Source organism: Erythrolamprus reginae, chromosome Z (assembly GCF_031021105.1).
Source record: "Erythrolamprus reginae isolate rEryReg1 chromosome Z, rEryReg1.hap1, whole genome shotgun sequence".
NCBI classification, from domain to species: domain Eukaryota; kingdom Metazoa; phylum Chordata; class Lepidosauria; order Squamata; family Dipsadidae; genus Erythrolamprus; species Erythrolamprus reginae.
The window spans coordinates 102,049,616-102,075,064 of record NC_091963.1 but is presented as its reverse complement, the minus strand read 5'-3'; the positions used below and the strand labels follow the sequence as shown (position 1 = coordinate 102,075,064).

Below are 25,449 nucleotides of genomic sequence, written 5' to 3'. Positions count from 1 at the left end.
TTTACATGTCAAAACATTCCAGAAATTTAGGCATTTCAAATAAGAATGATTACAAAAATAACAGAATCGTATCTTCAAGACCAATACATGTTGAATAAACTTTTGCAGGGAAGTAGAATTCATCAAAACATTAGTTATTATGCTACTCTCAGTTGCATGTACGAATGTCAAGTGTATAAATGCACAAATATAAACAACAGCTTGAATGACAAGTTTTTCTTCTGTGCTAGTATCCTTTTAATGGATGATCGCTTGAGGATTATTGCCAGCCTCCAGATATGCTGAAACTAAATTCCCAGCAATATAAGCCTAGCCACGTTGGCTGGTTAAGTCAGGAATTTTGATTCCAACACAGGCTGATGGCTACTGAGAAAACTGCTTTATGGCCTTTAAATCAGAACTGAAAACATTTTTCCTAACAGAAATAGTCACATATGCTTCTACTAATAGCCCCATATTTGTGGTTTTGGGTCATGCTGAAAAGATGGAGGAACTGTTGGTTTTAAGATCATGCTAATGTTAATACTAGGAGAAGGAACTGGTGAACCAAACTTTTTCCAGCTGATAGCAGAGACAAACATTTGGCTTTTTGAGGTGTCCTAGAATGCAGGGAGTCAGATTCCTAAATATCTGAGCATGAACGTCACCAGTTCATTTTATGAAAAGAAGCAGGTATCAGCGTTCAGAACCAAAGTCTTTTTCTCCATTTGAATTATGGACAATGTTTGATATGCCACAAGTGACAAGAATGAAAGGAATTAAGTCTCCCTCTCTTCTCAGTTTTAAAATCCACAAAGCTGTGTTCATGTACAGGACATGAAACTGAAGCTCTCTATATCAGGACTACTAAATGGCACTCATATGACTTCTATTTCAACAAAAGTCCTTGTTGCAATTGTTAGCAAAGAATCTGGAAGACCAACAGAAAAAGAAGATAAGGGGGAAATGAAGATGAAGCAGATAGATGTCTTCACTGTAACCAAAACAAGGAAGGAAAAGCATTGAACAACATTTCTTTAGCTATTAACTGCTCAACTTAGGGTTTACTTCAAATTGTGTCTTTGGCTCCACCCCATAGAAATGAAAGACTCCAAATTAGGTGATTTACTAAAATAATTCAAATGTGGCTGCTATATGGAATAAGCATTTCAAAGATACCTTTAATACTTACTTATGTATGTTTACCCTGTAGCCCCAGAGGGTAAATGCTCATGCCTTCAGAACTTGGGGGCAGCATTTAACCTCTTTAGTTTTTATTAAAAGGCAATGAGAAAACTGTTAAAAATATGAAGGACATTAATTGCACGTACTTAAATTAAATTATTTTTTTCATTACATCAAAGCAAATTAATTGATCCTATCCTCTCTCACTCTTTGGAGGAAGTTCTTTGATATATCAATGTAAATCAAGTGCACTAAAAGAACTCTAAAAAATTGTGTACTTTTGGAGCAAATAGATTCCACAAGACTACCATGCTACTAAGTAAAAATACATATTCAGCCTTTGGTAGTTTAATTTAATTTAATTTATTAGATTTGTATGCCGCCTCTCTCTTATAAACTTATAGCAACCTAATATCAATAACATATTTAGGTTATGGTAGTTAGATTCAGAAGTTAAAGCACAAGGTTAACAATTTTGAAAGAGCTTGCTACTGCTCTTTCTCGCTCTGTCTATATATGTAAAAATAAAGATTTGGACAAAAAATAGGGCAAGTTTAAAATTAGTAACACATTTCCTGTAGAGCAAAATAATGAAGAAAATCTAATCTTACTTTGCTACCTTTGTTCCTTTTGTCTTGTGTTATTTTCTTGTTTTAAAATATTTTTAACAATAGGTAAATTGCCCAGAGTTGTGGGACATGTAAATTTGAATAATAAGTAATAAAATGATAAATATAACACTAATTAAAAAACAACAACCATGAACTACTGTAGCAACAAAGACGCATTGGAAGATTTGCAGGAAATGTAATTTGCCTGCAAGCAGGAACAAGTGGAACTACAAAGTAGGCAAAGTAACAGAAAATGAAGTAAGTAAAGTACTTTGGGACTTTAAAATTCATACAGACAAGCATCTGCCACATAACACTCCAGACTTAATAAGTATGGATGAAAAAGACAAAATGGCCATGGCAGTACCTGAAGATAGCAGAAGAAAAAGAACAAGAGAAAGTCACAAATTAAAAAGACAGCAAATACAGAAGAAGCAAAATGGCTGTGATAAAAGAAAGCAAAGGAAATACCAATAGTAATTAGTGTTTTGGGTGCAATCCCAAAACATCTGGGCAAAGCTTGACAAAGCCACCATCAAGGTCCCACTGGTATATGTAGGGAGCTCCATAGAAAGTTAATTGAAAAAGGCAGCTTTATTGGAACAGCTTAAATCATGCAACTACATCTTTAATGCCATCAAACAACAATATTTGACTAGTATCCCAGTATCGGAAAGACTCAATAGGTGGATTAAAATGCCCCATCCAATCTAAACATCTGGCTGTGTAATCATCATAATACAAAGTCCTCAATTTACAACCACAATTGACCCCAAATTTTCTGTTGTTAAATGAAACATTTGTTGAGTTTTACCCCTTTTTACCTTTCTTGCCACAGTTGTTAAATGAATCATTATAGTTGTTTAGTGCAGTGTTTCTCAAATAGTGGGGCGGGCCCCCTAGGGGGGCATGGAGCAATGCCGGGGGGGGCATGACCCCAGGGAACATGCCTTTTTTTTGCCGCAGGGAGTAGGGGTTTTTTGCACTGAACAATAGCACACAGCACATAGTAGGAGATACAAAGTTGATATAACAAACCTTAAGGGACACCATGGAAAAATAATACCCTGTCTCCCTGAAAATAAGTCACCCCTGAAAGTAAGACACAAGAGACATTTTGTAGAATTGCCTAATATAAGGCATCCCCCGAAAGTAGAACGTAGGAGACGTTTCCTCTCATATATTTGAGGAAAGTATAATTGTTGCACATGGAAATAAGGGTACGGCAGTAGTAAGAAATTCTTGATAGGATTCACAGTTTGTCTAGTTATGCTGGTTTGTGATGACAACTATTGTACAGTATATAATAAATGTTCATTTTTTTTGTTCAGCAATAAATGTGAATTCTTCTTCATTGAAAAAAAAATAAGACATCCCCTGAAAATAAGACATAGCACATCTTTGGGAGCAAAAATTAACATAAGACACTGTCTTAATTTCAGGGATACAGGGTAGGGATGAAAAGAAAGGAGGAGAGAAACGGAGATAATGAGACAAATGTAAGTCTCCTGAAAACTAAGATGAGGAAATATGACAAAGCATATGTAGCATTTGACTTCACTGTGACTACAGTGGGAGACGAGGAAAGAGCGGTATGTTTACTGGGTCTAAAAATGTTGGCAGCAGACAGCATGAAGCCAAATAAATTAAGAGGACACTTAAACACATTACACCCAAATCACACTGCTAAGCCTCTTGAGTTTTTTTCAGTGAAAACATGCTGAATATTGCAAACAATCCTCCCAGCGGAGAGTTGGGTGTGTGCGTGAAAAGTTTACTTCTTCCTGGGGGGGGGGGAGGTCGTAACAGAAAATAATTGAGAAATACTGAGTTAGTGACATAATTGTTAAGTGAATCTGGCTTCCCCACTGACTTTGCTTGTCAAAAGATCGCAAAAGATAATTAATGAACCCAGGACACTGCAATCGTCATAAGTATGAATCAGCTGTCTGTTGTGATTCAGCCTGAGGCTCCTCAGGGACCGGCTGGAGCTCTGCTGGATCCATGCCCAGAGGAAGAGGACAGTGACCAGGAGGGGGAGGACCAGGCAGACGGGGGAGAGGAACGTCAGGAAGAGGAGGAGGGAGAGCAGCCTGAGACTCCCGGGGGGGGCCCCTCTCCCCAGCTAGTAGCCTGGATTCATTGGATGAAGATGCACAGGCTATAATAGACATGAAGCAGAGACGTGCAGCTCAAAGAAGGGGCCAATTAGAAAGATATTTCCATCCCTGAATTGGCAACAGCTGGGTTTGGGTGTGGTTCTCCTCAGCAGGGTTGAAAAGGCAGGCCCGCCCTTACAGTCTTGTGGAGAGTTATCAACTGGGAGTCCTGTGACCTTGCTTCGATTCTTGGCGTCTCTGATCTTGGCTTGTGGCCTAGAAGGCTGAAAGACTTGGGGGAGGCGTGGGTTTTATTATCTCCAGTGTTGTTTTTGCCAGCAAGAATCCTGTTTTATTGCCTGGCCTTCGTGAAACCTCTGTGAAGCTTCATTGTGTTCCTGTCTGTAAGAACAGTTTTTGTTACCTGTGTTTGCTTTCCAGTATATAAACTGCCTTTGCTTTTTACCAGTGTGTCTGGATACTCTTTTTGGTTGGTGTTGGCGTCTGGGGGGACCCAGACAGAACACTGTCAAGCATCTGAATTTTGACCACATGACCATGGAGATGCTATAACATTTGTGTGTAAAATGTCACTTTTTTCACTACCATTATAATTTTGAAAGGTCACTAAATGAACTGTTATTAGTCAAGGACCACCTGTAAGGAAATTAATTTCTTAATAAATAAATAAATAAATTAATTAAATTAATTAATTATTAATAAATAAATAACTTCAAAAAGAAATAAACTAATTTCTTTTTAATTTCTTCAGAAATTAAAAATAGAAATGTTGACCCTCCTCCAAATGGATTACTTCATTATTACGTTTGAAAGTTTAAACAAGAACAATAATGTACTGCAACCACATTACAATGAAAATATGCTAGAAATAAAAGATCTGGAGAGAGTTCAATCAGATTCAATGACAATAAACCCTAGTAACCTCTAGATTGGATTACTCTACATGGGTCTGTCCTTGAAACTTCAGCTACTGCACAGTGTGATGGTACAGAGAGCCAAAAAAGACCTGTTTTCATCATATGTGACATCAACACTCTATTAAACTCCATTGGTTGTTGGTGTGTATCTTGGTGCAATTTAAGGTTCTGATGGTTGCCTTTAAAGACCTTCATGGTTTGGGATTATATTATAAAGTCATGTCTCACCTGTTATTTCTCCGTTTTCTCATTCAGTTCAGTAGGAAGGTCATTCTCTGGATGCAATCTGCTAAGAAGACTTCGATGGTAGGGCCTTTTTCTGTCAGGACACCGATCCTCTGGAGATCCTCTGGGTATCCATCTCTGTTGGCCATTCAAAGGGTCCAGAGAATGTGGTTCTGTCCTTGAGCCTGAGACCCTAAGTATGCTCAGGTCTCAGAGCTCAGGTCTTGTTTATGCTCAATGTTTCATCACCACTTATACATATTTTCCGGATGCTGTTTTATATCTCTTGCTTTTATTAATTTTTAATATTGTCTTATGTCTAAAACCATGTATTTGAGATGAGTAGCTATCTAAATCTATTAAATAAAGTAATTAAAAAGAAGATATTTATAATTTTGTTTTAGCATATTGTCTGAATCCAGCCACTGCAATTTTTAAACACCACTTATAGCTCATCATCTCAATAGCTGGCAGCATTTCAGAAGCTAAGCAAGATGAGACTTGGTTAATATATGGTTGGGAGACTAGCAAGACAATTCCAAGACTATAGGAAAGAAATTAGAAAATATAACCTAGAAGAAGGCAATGACAAACTCTTTTCATATCACTGATAGGAAACTGAATAGTACAGTATGTCCATGCAGTAAGTAATCAACAGCAGAATTTAACAATGGTGTATTTACTGTAAGTACGTCTCAGTAGGATTTATGAATCTAGATGATTATCATTTGTTTAGCAAACCATGGTTAACTCAATGGGAATATCCAATTTTTGGCTGCAGCAGTGTTATAAGTTGTTGTTAGTTGCAAAGTTATGTTCGACCCATCGCAACTCCATGGACAACGTTCCTCCAGGGCTTCCTGTTCTCTATCATCTTCTGGAGTCCATTTAAGCTCACACTTATTGTTTCAGTGACTCCATCCAGCCACCTCGTTCTCTGTTGTCCCCTTCTTCTTTTCCCCTCAATTTTTCCCAGCATTAGTCTCTTCTCGAGTGAGTCCTTCCTTCTCATCTAGTGGCCAAAGTATCCGAGTTTCAATTTCAGAATCTGGCCTTCTAAAGAGCAGTCGGGGTTGAACTTGTAGGATTGACCAGTTTGATCGCCTTGCAGTCCAAGGGATTCGCCGGAGTCTTTGCCAGCACCAGTGGTGGGTTGCTACCAGTGCAGTAGGCACTGTACCCTGTTTTTAATGTATATAGTCAATAAACATATTATTTTAAAGAAAAAAACAGATTGTGCAATATGTGCATGACAGCTCCGGTTCCAGTCCTTTGGGTGCCACCATCTTTTTTTCCTTTAATTTTTGGTATTTTTTGCTTCCTGCACATGAAGCAAAATCTCGCGAGATTTCAGCACATTTTTTGCTTCCTGGGCATGCATAGAAACAAAATCACATTGTGCACGTACACATGCAAGACTCCCCATGCTAGGTGTGCAGCGCACTGGTAGCAGCAGGTAGGAGCAAGCTATCCCTGTCCAGGACCATAGTTCAAAGGTCACAAATGTTATAAGTACTCTTGATTTAATTGCAGTTAGTTTCTGAGCACAGAATGATACCTTCCTGAAAATAACCCATACTGGCCTTACTAGGCTATTATTGAAGAGGTTGCTATTTGTAAACTTGCTAACTCTCCAAACATTAAAACAGGGCTACTTGGAAGAGTGAGCTGGAGTTAACTTTAAGACTACTTGAAGGGAAAGAGGGTACTAGAATTTAACAACCAGAATTAGAATTTGAGAATTAAAAACCCCCCCAAAACTCATAGGCATTAGAAGATGTTAATATCTATATCTATTGTTTGTCTGTCTGTCTGTCTGTCTGTCTGTCTGTCTGTCTGTCTCTCTCTATCTCTATCTATCTATCTATCTATCTATCTATCTATCTATCTATCTATCTATCTATCTATCTATCATCTATAGAAATGATTTGAGTGAAATAAGGATAGCTGCAAGAATGCAGGAATCAAAGTATCAGGCAAAGTTACAGTATTGCCTACTGCATTCTCGACCTCACCTTTTCTCAGTTTTTGTATGGTTGCTATTTTAGATGAATACAATTATGAAATACAGTTCCCTAACACACACACACACAGAGGGGGGGAGGGAGAGAGAGACTGAGAAGAGGTGGGGTCAAGAATGCAGTAGGTACCATTGCACCTTTGATTCCTGCATTCTTGTAGCAGTCCATATTTCACCCAAATAATTGTCTTGGCCAATGAGAAAAAGCTTATTGTGCAAGAACATTTTCATCCCCATAAAGTCTGACTGTAACCAATTTAATGTGGAATGCATATACTGTATATCACCAAGCTGCTAAAAAATTCTCTAGATTGATAAGAAAATGTATTTTCCTTTCAGATTTGCAGGATTGCTAGTTTAATTTGAAAGTATCTTTTGTTTATTATTTAGGTTAATTTTGTCAAAGGAAGAAAGTTGTTGCCTTAGAAAATTGTGTGCATAATTTTTTTAAAAAAATTGGGGTGGTGGTCAATTATTAAGTCAACACATTTATTTTGCAAAGCACATGCATACATTCACAACTCTATGATCCATGACGTTAACCTAAAACTGATGTGATTAAAGATACCATTTTATCTATGTTGTTCTTTTGTCAAATTATGTACATTTTATACACATTTCTTTAACAATGTCATTGTGCCAATGTCAATGCTTGCTGCTCTTCTCACTGCTTTCTTTGAATTTTTTCTACAACATGGATGATTCTAAATGTGGATGAAGCACTGACATAAGGATGTCACAATGGTTTTTTAGAATACACCCATCCCTCTTTCCTTTTTGGAGTACATAAACTACATCACATTATAAATTGTTTTTCATTGAACATGTTAGAATACAATTACTACAGATTCAGGGAATGGAAAACTAGGTGCCTACCACTGCAACTATGCTTGGGTATCAGCCAGGATACATACAGAGAGAAGAGGCATACATTCCATGGCTGGCTTGCTGAAAGCAGCTTCTCCTATAGCATTCTAACTATAATTTAGGCCTTTAGCAGAATAGACCCATGGATAAATCCCATAGCTCATAAAACTGCTAAACCATTTTAGTTTAAAAATTATATGGAAAGTTATGTCTATATACTTTAACTGTATTATTCCAATGGCAACTTGCCATTAAATATCTGCATATTACAAATGAAACTTTCTGAATAATATTGCAATCATTGCAAAATATATTTAATCTAAGACTATTTAGAAAGAAAGGTATTCTTGTTTTTTTACTTTGTTAAAAAAAAAGAAAAAATGCCTTTGTCTACACCCAACATATTCCTAATTCTAATTTTTTTTAAAAAAAAAAATTGGAATATTTTCAATATTTTTCTAGGGTACATTTTTCTACAAGAAGGGAACAAGAAAATGCTAAACCCAACAGAGGCCAATATTTCCAGATGCATCACTCCTGAATTAGATATACATTCCAGAAATATGAGAAAAGACCATTTTATGTCAGAAGGGGATAGGCAGCATACATAATATTTTGGATTATTTAAAAAACAATTAAAGCAATCCATGCGAAACAATTGATGTGCTACACCGCTGCTAGTGAAAAATTCTGCTGTCTGAAGGATGGTTATGTTTCTTAGATCACACATTCTTATAAAATACAACTTGCCCAATCTGGGCTGAATAATATGTCCTTAATAATATAAAATTATCACAAGCAGAAGGAAGACTGAGGGAGAGTAATTATTTGTATTGTTTTCCTGTAAAACATTCACTATCAACGAACTGTCTAGCTGCCTTTCAAACCTTCACAGCCATAGCAAAGAATTCGACTGAAAATTCACAATTTCTTGACAGCAATGAAAGGAATACTTGGCCTATAGCCTACTAAATAATCCCGTCTATCTATAAATAAGGAAAGGTGTGTGTGTGTGTGTGTGTTTCTTGAATATGTTGCTTCAGATGGACTTACATAGTCACAGAAGACTGAAGAAGGAAAAACGAAATTCGAGTCTTCAAACTGTTTTATCATGATTTGCTTTCACTGGCTTGATCTCCTTCCAATCTCCTGTTGTTGTACGTCTGCACCCAGGCACATAGGAATGCATATTTATACCCAGAAATTATTGGGGGAGTATCATTTCATCCCAAACCAAATAATCAGGACATTATTCCAATCACCTTCACCAAAATACCCCAGCCTCTGCCCACAAAAGAAGCTGGAGTAGATACTGCAGAATCTTCCTCATACAGTATGCAGAGAAAACACCAGCGCAAAGGGTAGTTGAGGTTGCCAGCTTTTCTTTTGATTTCTCTAGCACGGCAGTCTGTCTTAGTCAGACAAAAGCCCCACAAATGGTACTTGTAATCAAGATTTGAAAAGACATACAATTTCTTTACAAAAGAGGGTTTTGAAAAAAAGAGAGTTAATCGAAAGTGACCCAACCCGTTCCGTTTCATGAGAAAAAATTGGCCTGTCATTAAATGGAAGAAAATAGAGAGAAAATTCCAATGCTTCTTATTCTAGAATATCTTTTTAAAAATCTGTACTGAAAACAACAACAACAAATATTTTAAAAATATTCTTTGGGCTGTTTTACCCCAAATTTGCTATATTTTAGGAAGAATTGTTTATTTCTAAATTTGATCTGGATGTAAAATATTTGCTGTTATTTTGATTTATAACCAATATAAAATGTTCTTCACTTAAAGAGCACTTAAAATTATTTTTATATGTTCTGCAAATATATTTATACATAGTAAAAACTATAAATATATATTTTTCTGTTCTACCTTTTAATTTTTAAAAATAGTCTATTTTCACTGCTATCGTGTTCCAGCTCAAGGCCCAAGAAAGTAAGAAGGCAATGATTAAGGCAGAGAGACGGAATGAAAATAGGGAACTCCAAAAAAAGAGAAGGGGAAAGGAAAGAATAATAAAAATCTAAAGTTATAAAATGGATACAAAAGACACCATTCAAGTCCTGACAATTGTAGCTCAGCAGAATTGAAACACTTACAGTCTTGTGCATCAAAATTACAAATTGACTTTTTCGATAGATCGAAGCATGCCAAATATTCTTGCAAATATTTTCACCTGTACTTGAATTAAGTCTCTTAAGTTTGCCAGTGATTTTCAGGGTTCTGTCCAGCTGCATTTTAAGAAATGCTGGAACATTTTTGAAACTGATACAAGGCAGCTGAATGCAATCAAGTCAACTTGATTTTGCCCTCCATATGTAACGCATAGCTGCATGAATTGCATAAAAAGGAGGTCTAGGGCAGACGTACATTTTTTGGGTACCAAAACCCTAGAATAAACAAAATATCCCTTTTCCCAGGAACAGTCCGTTTTTGCTTCAGCTGCTTAAGCAGATACTTTGATTTAATAGCAGGTTTATCTATAACAAATCCAGTGTGAGAATGATGAAAGAGCCACTTTCTTCCGCATATTTAGAGACATATTGTTTATTGGATGCCACCTGCACCTTTATACAAATACTTCTGTCGGGATCAAAGAGTACCAGCTTAGTCTTTCAGCAAGATTGCAAAGCAGGTGAAAACGACTATGCCTTCTCATACCAGGAAGCCTCTACATCATATACAGACACACATGGGGGAGTAAAAGATTGCTCATTGAAATAAAAGTGATGCTGATTCCCATCCAGAGAGGGTGGGGGGGTGGGGCGGGGGTGGAGAAAGAGGCATATGCACATTTAATCCAAAGGGTACAAAAGCAGAAGGCAATGAAAGTAAGTTGTGTAGCACTCACCTAGAATCATAGCGATGGAGCTGGCGTCTCTCCAGAGCGGCTACTTCTTCGTATTTGCCCAAACACTGGTGAGTGCAAAAGAGCTCTTGCCTCTTTGAAAGCTCTGCGCTGTGCTACAGCCAGCCTGTACTACACCACCGGCCACTACCTCCCCCTTGAGCTGATACACTTACACCTCAATTAAAAGCTTAACGCTCCACTGATCAATGCCCTGAAGGAGGTAACAGCAACCATGCTTCCCCAGTCACTGGCCCAAGCAGGACAGATGGAAAAATTAGCCTCCGTAACTGCTCTCAGCAGAGGTCCATGCAAACAATGATGAGGAATTAACATCGAAATTGGATGGCAAAAAGGAGGGGGGCTGGAAAGAGGCAGTGGGGGGGAAAAGGAGACCACCCGTTTTGCTTTTCAAAAGCTAAAGAACACATAATCCCACTAAAACAAACCCTGGCTAAGTGCTTCCATGAGCAAATAAACTTTCAGCTGACAGCCTCACTCCCACCCCTACCCCCGAAAAATATCTCACATGACCTTGTTATTATTTAACATTCCCAGGCACCTTTCTATTTGAACCTTTAACTGGAGGCTGACTAGTCCTTCTTGCTTTTTTCATCGCTCACCTCAACTTAAATTGTAGCCTTAATTACTGAGGATTATGAAGCACTGGATTTCATGACCAATGCAAAACAGTGCTTTTGATTCACTGGTCCAAATGTCATGTGATAGCTGGCGTAATATTTCTTTTGAGCTGTGGGGTGATAAGAGGCTGTGGGCAGGCAACACAATCTGAAACCTACCAATCTCCAAATGGGATATTGTGAATGGGGAAAAATGACCCACAAGGCTGGTCTAAGAATGAATGGATGAGAGAAAAGACAAAAAAGGAATTTTGCACATTCAAAATCCTACAATAGGATACAAGTAAGAAATCTGGTTCTCTTCTGATCACACACTTGATTTCTTAAAATGACTAACAAAGCTTTCTCCAACCTGGATTGGAACTACCCAAATTCTCCAGTTAATCAAATCAAATCATGTTGGAACTTGAAATAGGGGGCAAAATTGCTGGATTTGAATCAAGACAAGCCTCAAGGTCAGATAGGCAGCCATCTCTGTTAATTTAATCCGGCAGATTCCTTAACTCCCCTACTGTATTTTATTCTCATTCTAGTGATGGCTTCCCTCCTGAACCATACTTTCTTTTTAATGGCTCTTTGGGTTAAAAAAATCTGCTGACAATTTTCTTAGCAAGCTCAGCCTACCTTAAGATTTCCTATGCAGAGGTCGCCCTGAGATGCTTTACCAGCTCTAATTCAAAGTACCAGATTCTTCCTTATGGCCACAGAATTCCTGAGATGGGCAATTTTAGCAGATTTAGCAATTTTCCCATTCATTTTTTGATCTCTGTGTTTGGAAATTATCCTGACTGTAGCTACATTTCTACAGGCCAGGCTTCTGCTAAAGCTGAACAGCAATTAAAGATATACAGTACTGTATTCAGGACACTAGCCCAGTATAATATTTGGGCTGAACACCTTTAGATGGCCACTAGATGGCCCCTGATCTCTAGAGGCTATCCAGAATTTTGCAGACCAGATAAAGCAGCCTGCAATACAGGTAGACCTTGACTTATAACCATTTGTTTAGTGACCACTTGAAGTTACAACTGCACTGGAAAAAAAATGACACGACTACTTTTTATATTTATGATCACTGGAGCATCCCGATGGTCACGTGATCAAAATTTGGATGCTTGACAACTGGTTCATATTTGTGATAGCTACACTATCCTGGGGGTCACCTGACCACCTTTTGCAACCTTTTGACAAGCAAAATCAATGAGGAAGCCAGATTCATTTAATAACCGGGTTACTAATTCAACAACCCGCAATAGTTTATTTAACAACCGTGGCAAAAAAAGTCATGAAATGGGGCAAAACTCATTTAACAATTGTCTTACTCAGCAAATGGAAATTTTGGGCTCAATTATGGTCATAGGTTGATGGCTACCTGTGTAAGTCTTGCAACAAAGCTTAGCTGAGTAGATATTCAAGGCTACATAAAGACACACACCATTTGTTCACTGATAAAATGTTGTCCTAAAACATTTTCTCAAGGGATCTATTTTCCCTGCTGCTCAAAACTGTCTGCCACTTGCCATGATCCTCTTCCAACATATCCAGTCTCTTGGTAGACCCTCTGAAAGAATCCCATCTGGAGGTTAGTTGATTTATCCAAAATACTCCTACCAGTTAGGCTATCACAATCGCCAGTTTCTCCAAGGTCACTTTCCCTGAACAATTCTGGAGGGTGTAAAAAGAAGGAAACACGATGAGACAAAATATTAAAAGCCAAATTAATAAAGCCAAATGAAAGACCTCTCTAGTTTTTTCCTAATAGAAATTATAGGAGGAATTATATGCCTATGGTACCAGATTCCTTTTCATTTTACATTTTTCTCTAGATCAGGAATTGGCAACCGTAAACACTCAAAGAACTATTAGGACCAGCTTCCATAGAAAAGAAAACACTGGGAGCCACAAAACCCTTTTGATATCTAAAATGAAGGTAACATTGCATATATCATTTTTTACCTTTATGCTATATATATAAAAAAGTATAGTGTGTTGCATTTGTTAAATCAATGAACTGCTACAGAGAAAACAAAATTTTATTTCTGCATGCAACAAAAACATTTTGAACTCTGAAAAATAAAGATGGGTCAAAATTGCTGGAGAGTGTCAGACATTGGCGGTTGTGACGCATATGTTGAGTGACAGGGAGCTGCAGGAGAGGAATGAAAGAGCCACATGTGGCTCCAGAGCCGCAGGTTGCAGACCCCTGCTCTAGATCAATGTTTCTCAATCAAGCTTCAAGTTGTGTTGATGTCAACTCTCAGAATTCCTCAGCTGGCTATGCTGCCTTGAATCTCAAATCTTTCTCTATAAGTGAAGGCTTCAAAGTCAGAATAAAGACTCTCGTTTTCTATGGAGGGAATAATACATAAAGAGTATTTCTTCATAGGAAGTTCAATTAATCACTGTATCTCTTTTAAAAATAGAGGTAAACTTATTTTTAAAAGTATGCTGCTATTAAGGGCAAAAAAAAAAAGGGTAAGTCCACTTATTTCTTCATTTTCTCTATATCTAACTTGAAAATCATATTTGTACACCTTAAATATCTTTCATGGAATTTTAGACTGAATTAGAATAGAACAGTATTGGCCAAATATGATTGAACACACAAGGAATTTATCTTTGGTGCATAAAGTCTTAGTGTACATAAAAGAAAAGACAAATTTGTCAAGAATCCTAAGGTACAATACCCAATGATAGTCCAGGTACAAATAAGCAATCAAATCATATTAGGAACCAGTCAATATAAATTGTAAGGATACAAGCAACAAAGTTATAGTCATACAGTCATTAGTAGGAGGAGATGGGTGATGGGAATGATGAGAAGATTAATAGTAGTGCAGACTTAGTAAATAGTTTGACAGGGAATTATTTGTTTAGCAGTGATGGTGTTCAGGAAAAAAATGTTCTTGTGTCTTGTTGTTCTGATGTACAGTGCTCTATAGCGTTGTTTTGAGGGTAGGAATTGAACCGTTTATGTCCAGGATGTGTTTATGTCCATCTTTCATGGAATTTTAGACTGAATTAGAATAGAATAGTATTGGCCAAATGTGATAAAGTCTTAGTGTACATAAAAGAAAAGAAAAGACAAATTTGTCAAGAATCCTAAGGTACAATACCCAATGATAGTAAATATATCTGAAGTGATTCTGCTTAGCTTCACTTGCTGCTTCCTGTTTGTTAGGAAGCTTATGATTCACTTACAAGGGTGTTCAGGTACCATCAGCTGGTTCAGCTTAGATAGAAGACTGTCTGGAATGATGGTATTAAATGCTAAAGAAAATCTTTGGAGATTCAAGATGTTGTAGAATGTAGGGCAGAGCCATATTAACAGTGAACAATTACCGGTACTTGCTATTTGAAAAACATAACTGCTTTGAAGAAAAGCACGTGCTTTTTGTTCAATTGTACATGATGCTGGTATGTGACACAAGGGCATCACAGGGGAAAAAAGGCTTTTATAATTAAAGGAAAAAAGGCTAAAAAACAACCTGCATTTCTACTTCTCTGTGAAAGATAACACACATGTTTAGCTTTTTGAGCAGTACCATAAAAAATTATAAATTGATAAAATATTTTTAATTGCAATTGCATAGTTATGACTTATCATAAATACTGATCAAGACACAAGGGATATCTCAAGATAAATGCATAGTGATTATATTATATAGCGGTACCTCTGCCTAAGAATGCCTCTACTTACGAACTTTTCTAGATAAGAACTGGGTGCTTAAGATTTTTTTGCCTCTTCTCAAGAACCATTTTTCACTTACAAACCCGAGCCTCTGAAACACTAACCGGAAAATGCAGGGAGAAACCTCCATGGGACCTCTCTATGAATCTCCTAGGGGGAAACAGGGCCAGAAAAGGTGGGGAGAAGCCTCCGTGGGGCCTCTTTAGGAATCTCCTGGGAGGAAACAGGGCCTCCACTCTCCCTGTGGTTTCCCCAATTGCACATATTTGCTTTTACATTGATTCCTATGGGAAAAATTGCTTTTCTACTTAAGAACCTGGTCACTGAACGAATTATGTTCATAAGTAGAGGTACCACTGTATAGTAAACTTGAAACAATCAAACTACACCTCCACTACTGCTGAATTTAGAAACATAGAAACATAGAAGATTGACAGCAGAAAAAGACCTCATGGTCCATCTAGTCTGCCCTTAGACTATTACCTGTATTTTATCTTAGGGTGGATATATGTTTATCCCAGGCATGTTTAAATCCAGTTACTGTGGATTTACCAACCACGTCTGCTGGAAGTTTGTTCCAAGGATCTACTACTCTTTCAGTAAAATAAAATTTTCTCATATTGCTTTTGATCTTTCCCCCAACTAACTTCAGATTATGTTCCCTTGTTCTTGTGTTCACTTTCCTATTAAAAACACTTCCCTCCTGAACCTTATTTAACCCTTTAACACATTTAAATGTTTCCATCATGTCCCCCCTTTTCCTTCTGTCCTCCAGACTATACAGATAGAGTTCATTAAGTATTTCCTGATAGGTTTTATGCTTAAGACCTTCCACCATCCTTGGACCCGTTCAATTTTGTCAATATTTTTTGTAGATGAGGTCTCCAGAACTGAACACAGTATTCCAAATGTGGTCCCACCAGCGCTGTATATAGTGGGATCACAATCTCTCTCTTCCTGCTTGTTATACCTCTAGCTATGCAGCCAAGCACCCTACTTGCTTTTCCTACACTATTCACCCATTTTGAGATTGTCAGAAATCACTACCCCTAAATCCTTATCTTCTGAAGTTTTTGCTAACACAGAACTGTCAATACAATACTCAGGTTGTATTGACAGTATCAATGTATCAATATTCCTTTTCCCCAAGGGCATTATTTTACATTTGGAAACATTAAACTGCAGTTTCCATTGCTTTGATCATTTATCTAGTAAAGCTAAATCATTTACCATATTACAGACGCCTCCAGGAATATGAACCCTATTGCATACTTTAGAGTCATTGGCAAATAGGCAAACCTTCCCTACCAAACCTTCCCCTATGTCACTCACAAACATATTAAAAAGAATAGGACCCAGAACAGACCCTTGTGGCACACCGCTTGTAACCTGTCTCTGCTCAGAATACTTGCCATTAACAACAACCCTCTGATATCTACGCTTCAGCCAGCTGCAAATCCACTGAACTATCCAGAGATTAAGTCCAATCTTCACTAACTTATCTATCAGCTATGTGGAACTGTATCAAAGGCTTTGCTGAAGTCCAGATAGGCAATATCCACAGCACCACATTCATCCAACACCTTTGTGACATAGTCAAACAAATCAATGAGATTAGTCTGACATGATTTGCCTTCAGTAAAGCCATGTTGATTTGGGTCCAATAAGTTATTGTTTTTAGGTGCTGATTTATCCTCTTTTTGAGTAGAGTCTCCATCATTTTAACTACAACTGATGTCAAGCTAACTGGCTGTAGTTACCAGCTTCTTCTCTACTGCCCTTCTTGTGGATAGGCACAACACTGGCCATTCTCCAATCCTCAGGAGCATCTCCTGTTAACAGGGATTGGTTAAACAAATCAGTCAGGGGGGAGTAGCAATGACAAACCTGAGTTCTTTACGAACTCTGGGGTGGATGCCATATGGACCCATTGCCTTATTTATCTTTAAATAATTTACTCACTTATTTATTTATTTATTTATTTATTTATTTATTTATTTATATTTATTTATTTATTTAGTTAGTTAGTTAGTTAGTTAGTTAGTTAGTCCAATACAAATGGAAAGTTAAAGAGAATAAAAACGTGTAGTAGTAAATATCAGGGAAGGGATAGAAGAAGAGATATGAGAATAGAATACATCAATGAAGAGTAGAGGAAAGGATATATGAATGGGAGAAAAGATGTATAAAATATAGGAGAGACAATTGGACAGGGGACGAAAGGCACACTAGTGCACTTATGCTCGCCCCTTACTCACCTCTAAGGAATCTGGAGAGGTCAACTGTGGAAAGTCTAAGGGAAAAATGTTGGGGGTTGATACCACGGAGTCTGGTAATGAGTTCCATGATTTAACAACTCGATTGCTAAAGTCATATTTTTTGCAGTCAAGTTTGGAGCAGTTGATATTAAGTTTGAACCTGTTGCATGCTCTTGTGTTATTGCGGTTGAAGCTGAAGTAGTCGTTGACAGGCAGGATGTTACAGCATATGATCTTGTGGGCAATACTTAGATCAGTGATGGGCAACCTTTTGAGCTTGGTGTGTCAAAATTCGCCAAAAAACCGAGCATAACTCAGGTGGTGTGTCACCTTGAGAAAAAAACACTCTCACTCTCTCTCACTCTCTTCCTTCCACTCTCATCTCTCACTCTTTCTTTCTTGCTCTCTCTCTCTCCCTCTCTCTCTTCCTTTCTTTCCTTCTCACTTCCTTCCACTTTTTTCTCTTTCTCTCTTCCTTCCTTCCCCTCTTCCCCTCCCCCTCCCTCTCTCCTACTCTTCTCCTACTCTTCCTCTCCTGCTTTTCTTTCTCCTCCTCCTTCTCTTCCTCCTCCTCTCCTTTTCCTCCTCTTCCTCCTCCTCTCATTTTTCCTCTTCCTCTTCTCCTTTTCTTTCTCCTCCTCCTTCTCTTCCTCCTCCTCTCCTTTTTCTCCTCCTCTTCCTCCTCCTCTCCTTTTTCTCCTATTCTTCCTCTCCTGCTTTTCTTTCTCCTCCTCCTTCTCTCCTTTTCCTCCTCTTCCTCCTCCTTTCATTTTTCCTCTTCTCCTTTTCTTTCTCCTCCTCCTTCTCTTCCTCCTCCTCTCCTTTTGCTCCTCCTCTTCCTCTCCTTTTCCTCCTCCTCTCCTTTTTCTCCTCCTCTTCCTCTCCTTTTCCTCCTCTTCCTCCTCTCCTTTTTCTCCTCCTCTTCCTCTCCTTTTCCTCCTCTTCCTCCTCCTCTCCCTTTTCTCCTCCTCTTCATCTCCTCCATTTCCTTCTGGTTCTCCTTCTCCTGCTCTTCCTTCTCCTTCTCCTCTTCCGCTTTCTCCTCCTCTCCTTTTCCTCCTCCTCTTCCTCTCCTTTTCCTCCTCTTCCTCCTCCTCTCATTTTTCCTCTTCCTCTTCTCCTTTATCTCTTCCTTCCTTCCCCTCTTCCTCCCTTTCTCTCTCCCTCTCGTTCACTTTTCTCTCCCTTCCCTCCTTCTTTCCTCTCCTCTTTCCCTCCCTCTTTTTCCCTTCTTTCTCTCCACGTCTCCGGCGGGCAGACGGCTTTGCTAACCGGCACAAGGCTCAAGCCAGCTGCCCGGGAAAGCCCTGTGCCAGCCAGGAAAGCCGGCTTTACGGGAAAGCAGCACACTTTTCAAATGTGCAACTCTTTCCTGGGCGGGGGGGGGGGGCACCCGAACAGAGGCGGCCGGGGGGGGGGGTTCAAGGGACCAACAGCCGGTCCTTTTCGAGGCTGCGTTGTTGCAGCGTCTGAGGCCGCCGCTGCCTCCGCCTCCAGGCGAAGGGATCTCCTCGGTGGGCGGCCTCGGAGGCTGCAACAACGCAGCCCCGAAAAGGACCAGCTGTTGGTCCCTTAAACCTGCCGCTGTCGCCCACTGCGGAGATCCCTTTGCCTGGAGGCGGAGGCGGCGGCCTCAGACGCTGCAACAACGCAGCCCCAAAAAGGACCGGCTGTTGGTCCCTTGAACCCGCCGCCGCCGCCTCTGTTCGGGCGAAGGGATCTCCGCAGTGGGCGGCAGCAGCTTGAAGAGACCAACAGCCGATCCTCATTGAGCTGAGTTTCCTTTGGCTTCCTTCGAGGCAGCAGGTGAGCTTTGCAGTTTTACCTCGAAGGAAGCCAAAGGAAGGTCAGCTCGGGGGCGGGCCTGAAGCAGCCGCCGCCTACTCTGCCCCACGTTTCGGCCGTGCGAAGAAGCAAAAAAGCGGCACTGGAGGGACCAAGACGGTCTGCAGCTGAGCGTCTGGAGGAAGAGGAGGAGGAAAGCCAGGGGGCGGGGAAGAAAGCGGGCCTGCAATTGGCCAATTTCTTGCCTTCAGGGAGAGGAACTGCTGCTGCTCTGCCATAGGGTGCTTTCCTCCCCGTCCCCTGGCTTTCTTCCTTGCCACCACCAGACGCTCAGCAGCAGAGTGGAGGGGAGATTCGGGAGCAGCCGCGTGTCACCAAAAATGGCTACGCGTGTCAGTGCTGACACGCGTGTCATAGGTTCGCCATCACTGACTTAGATCATGTCTGAGGCGTCGTAGTTCTAAGCTTTCTAGACCCAGGATTGTAAGACTAGTTTCATAGGGTATTCTGTTTCGAGTGGTGGAGTGAAGGGCTCTTCTGGTGAAGTATCGTTGGACATTTTCTAGGGTGTTGAAAATGGAGATCTATTGCACCAAATGCTTAGCAATTGTGTAGGGCCCAAATGGAAAAGGAAGCGTCTGAAGAGATTTCCATCATCTTTACTTTACAGTTTGAGTGTTAGCCTATACAAATTCTCTGAATGGCAAAGCAGCATCAGAACAAAACAAAAAGCAAATAGACATTGCTCTCAATTTTGTCTGTGTCTCTGGGTTATTTTTACTTATATGTAAAAAGGAAAGATAATGAAATTTGCTTAAGTTTAAAATCTGTCTCTCACTCCACTCCCACTACTCTTAGGCTAGAGGAAGGGAAATTGATTTTTTTTTTAAAATAGAAGCATTCACTTCTCTTATCAGATAAAACTACTGGGCCAGCCAGCTCCCCTTCTCTTAATTACATACCTGCCCAACCAGCTAAGGGATGTGGAGCAGGTTGCTGAAGGGCAAACATTCCTTGGTTATGAATGAAAAGCTTATACAACTAAAAACAAGATAACTTGAAAGACTGTTGAGCCAGTCATCATCTCTACATTTTGTCTGTTTCAAACTTTCCAAACCTGGCCGCCTCTAGATTTCTTTGATTACATTACTATCACCCCAGTTAGAATAACCAAAAAGCTGCAGGCTGAGAATGATGGGAATTGTAATCTAACACATCTAGGAGAACCAAAAAGAAAAAGAAAAAGAAAGGAAGAAAAAGAAATCGATCTGCAACTTGTGAGCCACCCCGAGTCTTCGGAGAAGGGCGGCATACAAATCTAATAAATAAATAAATAAATAAATAAATAAATAAACGAACGAACGAACAAACAAACAAACAAACAAGTGCCACGTTGAGGAAGGATAATCTATAAAACTAAATATATGGATTTTTGCCCTGAAAAAGGTACCTTACTCCCCAGAAAAAGGGGCTATTTACCTTAACATAACAAACTAGAATCCAGTTACTGTGAATAATCATTATGCTTACCATAGATACCTCCTTATTGTCTTGCAGATTTCTCTCCCTATTAGTATAGATCTGTTCAAATTAATATAAATTTAACAGAATGAGAAAAGGGCACAAAGATTAGGTCCCACAGAGTTGGCCTTCTCCGGGTCCCATTGACTAAACAATGTCATCTGGCAGGACCCAGGGGGAGAGCCTTCTCTGTGGCAGCCCCGGCCCTCTGGAACCAACTCCCCCCAGAGATTAGGACTGCCCCCACCCTCCTCGCCTTTCGTAAGTTATTAAAAACTCATCTTTGTCGCCAGGCATGGGGAAACTAACACACACACCAATTGTCAAGGTTTGATTGGTTGTGTGATTATTTTATGTTATTATAAGGGTTTTAAATTGCATTTTAAAATTGGATTTGTTTATGTTGTTGTGAGCCGACCCGAGTCCTCGGAGAGGGGCGGCATACAAATCTAATAAATTATTATTATTATTATTATTATTATTATTATTATTATTATTATTATATAGCCGTGATGGTGAACCTATGGAATGCGTGCCACAGGTGGCATGTGGAGCCATATCTCAGGGCATGCAAGGTGTTGCCCTATGTGAGCTGGCCAGCTGATTTTCAGCCATTTTGCCATCCCCAGGCTTCAGGAAAGCCTCCGGAGCCTGGGGAGGACAAAAAACAGACTACTGGAAGTCTGGAGGCTTTAGTAAGGCCTGCGCACATGCGTGCGAGGTCAGGCAGTGCGGGGAAGGGTTGTGCATGCATGCACAGGAGGAAGGGCATTGCATTATGGATGTGGTCATGCATGCTCACACTAAGTGCATAAGTGCACTTATGTGCCTAATGTACCTGTCCTACTGTCTTATTATCCTTTCTATTACTACGTTCTACTTATGTTATGTTATGTTAATATATACTATAATACTATACTTGTTTGACAAATAAATAAAATAAATATTGCATATGGCACCCAAGGGGGAAAAAGGTTTGCCATCACTATTCTATAATGTAAAGAGGTTTTTAAAGTTCCTTCTCAGAGCACAACCTTTTAATGTTATTAATGCACTTTCTGCAATTAATAAGAAACAATATAAAATAGAGATTCTATTATCTTATGATGCTGATCAGTCAAATTAAGCAAAATTTTAAAACAATGTATGTTTTTCCTTTGTAGAGGGAAATGTGACTCTGCTGAGTTAGTTTTTTAAAAAAATCAGCATAAATAAGTAATGGGAAAAACATAGAGAGGCAATACACAAACACTGGAATTCTAAAGATTGTAAATGATATTATATGGAATTATTAATAGAATTTGATTTTCGTGAAATTAAAATAAAATATGGTAATTGTAGACAAAAGAGAAGGTATGATAATTTTACAAAGTAGTCACAAGAAACTTTCTCTCTTTTCATGTATGTGAATTACAACGCCTATCACCCACAGCCAGCATGATCATAAATTGTGCTCAGTCAGGAGAGGGGAGCAATTAGGATGATGGAAATTGTAATACATCTGGTTAGCAAGACTGCTTTGTATTAAAAGTCAGTAATGTAATTTCTGTTGCTTTTCCCTTAACAAAATGCAATGGATATGTCTGCTTTCTTTCTGTTTGTCGCTTGTCCTCACTAATTTGATTTTATTCCACTAAAGTTAACTAAAAATGTATTTTTAAAAATTTTCTTCATAATTCAAGTCCCTATCTTTTTAAACAAAATTAAAGATACGGGATATAAATATAAATTATAGTATCCTGTAAACCATCACTGACCAAGAAAAATTCATTGTGTATCCAATCGAACTTGACCATTAAAAAAAAATTCCATCACAATGTACAACTGATGTCACATAATTCATACTGTGATATTTTTTAAAATATAAACAAAACCAAGAGTAATATTTAAAATGAATAAAAAAGGATAGAAATTAAAAATATATATTTATAAAATATATTATTTATATTTTATTTATTCAATTTTCAATAGCCATCTATCTCAGTCAATGACAATAATCAGAAACCAAATAATTTTTTAAAAATTGCTACAAGTTCCTTTACCCTTCCTACCTCACCAGGAGAAAAGGTCATGAAGAATACACATCACAGTGCAGTTAGGTGGTAGGGAAAGCAAGTAGAATGCTTGGCTGCATAGCTAGAGGTATAACAAGCAGGAAGAGGGAGATTATGATCCCGCTATATAGAGCGCTGGTGAGACCACATTTGGAATACTGTGTTCAGTTCTGGAGACGTCACCTACAAAAAGATATTGACAAAATTGAAGGGGTCCAAAGACGGGCTACAAGAATGGTGGAAGCTCTTAAGCATAAAACATATCAGGAAAGACTTAATGAACTCAATCTGTATAGTCTGGAGCAGCGTTTCCCAACCGGTGTGCCGCGGCACACTAGTGTGCCGCGAGACATGGCCAGGTGTGCCGCCAAGCTTCAGCTGGGCGGGGTGCTGCCGGTACTTCCGTCCTGGGGCTCCCGCTCGCAGCTGTCCCCCGCCTCCTGTTCGATGCCGTGGTTTTCAGCGCTCTCCTGCTGGGCCCCAAAGAAGGAAGGCAGGAAGAAGGAGAGCTCCATTCTTCGCACCTTTTTCCCGCCTTCCTTCTTTGGGGCCCAGCAGGAGAGCACCGAAAACCGCGGCATCGAGCAGGAAACGGGGGACAGCTGCGAGCGGGAGCCCCAGGACGGAAGTACCGGCAGCGCCCCGCCCAGCTGGAGCTTCTCTGGCGTCGACGGCAAGTGTCCGATGGGAGCGGGGGGGGGGGGGGGTTGCCGCAGCGGCCGCAGGCAGTCGTGGGGAGATGGCGGCGGCGAGAGGGATCGCTCTCTCTCTCTCTCAGCTGACTGCAAGCGGGAGCCCTGACGGTGGCGGTTGGACGTGCTGCTGGACGTCGTACATGCTGGCGCTGCATGCCTGGCATATACGGTGTCCAGCACCACGTCCAGCTGCCGCCGTCAGGGCTCCCGCTTGCAGTCAGCTGAGAGAGAGAGAGAAAGAAAGAGAGACAAATAAGAGAGGCAGAGAGAGAGAGAAAGAGAGACATAGCAAGAGAGGCAGAGAAAGAGAGACAGAGCAAGAAAGAGAGACAGCAAGAGAGGCAGAGAAAGAGAGATAGAGAAAGAGAGAGAGAAAGAGAGACATAGCAAGAGAGGCAGAGAGAGAAAAAGAAAGAGAGACATAGCAAGAGAAAAAGAGAGACTTAGCAAGAGAGGCACAGAGAGAGAGAGAAAGAGAAAGAGAGACATAGCAAGAGAGACAGAGAGAGAGAAAGAGAGAGAAAGAAAGAGAGATAGCAAGAGAGGCAAAGAGAAAGAAAGAGACATATAGCGAGACTGAAAGAGAGAGAGAGAGCAAGAGAGAGAGAAAAAAGCAAGAAAGAGATAGCAAGAGAGACAGAGAGAGAGAGAGAGAGAGAGCAAGGGAGAGAGAAAGACATAGAGGAAGGGAAGGAGGGAGAGAGAAAGAGAGCAAAAAAGAAAGGAAGAAAGAAAGAAAGAAAGAGGGATGGAGAGAGAGAAAGAAGGAAAGGAAGGGAAAGAGGGAGAAATAGAGCGAAAGGGAGGAAGAGAGAGGTGTTTTTTGTCCAAACTTTTCTTTAGCCCACCCCTCCTTTCAGTGTTCCCCAGGATTTTGAAAATATGAATAATGTGCCGCGGCTCAAAAAAGATTGGGAAACACTGGTCTGGAGGACAGAAGGAAAAGGGGGACATGATCGAAACATTTAAATATGTTAAAGGGTTAAATAAGGTCCAGGAGAGGAAGTGTTTTTAACAGGAAAGTGAACACAAGAACAAGGGGACACAATCTGAAGTTAGTTGGGAGAAAGATCAAAAGCAACATGAGAAAATATTATTTTACTGAAAGAGTAGTAGATCCTTGGAACAAACTTCCAGCAGACGTGGTTGATAAATCCACAGTAACTGAATTTAAACATGCCTGGGATAAACATATATCCATCCTAAGATAAAATACAGGAAATAGTATAATGGCAGACTAGATGGACCATGAGGTCTTTTTCTGCCGTCAGACTTCTATGTTTCTATGTTTCACAAAGCACTGCTATAAATTAAGAGTAAAATTATCTTTCCACTACTGTGTAACAAATTTCTGAACTCATTATGTTTCAAGCATGTGTGTATCTTTAAGTTGGGATATATTTGTGGAAAGGAACATGAGCATTTATTATTATTATTATTATTATTATTATTATTATTATTAATTGGATTTGTATGCCACCCCTCTCTGCAGACTCGGGGCGGCTAACAACAGTGGTAAAACAACATGAACAATTCAATTAATAAAAACAAATAATCCAATATTGTCTGCTCTATCTTTATGGTTTGCTCCCCTTTGCATGGAGAAAGTCTGCTGATGAGGCCTCCATTTTGCAGTGCAAGTTGCTTTAGAAATGATACATGTTAATGAACAGCTATTAATTTTAAAATGTAAAAACTAAAACACCCATAGATATGACTGTGCAAGCATTAGAGTAACAGCCTACTACTACAACATAGAAATAGATAGCAAGTACAGTGGAACCCCGACATAAGAGCTGCTCTACTTAAGAGCAACTCGAGATAAGAGCTGGGAGGGGAGAGATATTTTTGTTCTACTTACAAGCCCAAATTCGAGATACAAGCGCCAAGGAGCTGTCTCCTGAAGCCAAACGCTAACTTCCGCGTTCGGCTTCAGGAGACAGCTGCGAAGCGGCGCGCGTGTTTTAAAAGGTTGCAGCCGGCCTGGGGGGCTCGGGGGGGTGCTTGCAGCTTTCTTTCTTGCTCTTTTT

At 39.6% G+C, this 25,449-nt stretch overlaps 1 protein-coding gene across 1 annotated transcript in view; it reads right to left on the bottom strand.

The window, feature by feature from the left end:
- ZNF385C (zinc finger protein 385C) overlaps positions 1 to 25,449 on the bottom strand; it is a 284,959-nt gene that overhangs the window by 91,555 nt on the left and 167,955 nt on the right. Inside the window, exon 3 of the mRNA XM_070729576.1 lies at positions 13,276 to 13,287. Within this exon, the coding sequence (XP_070585677.1) occupies positions 13,276 to 13,287 (12 nt within the window). The remainder of the gene's footprint in view (positions 1 to 13,275; positions 13,288 to 25,449) is intronic.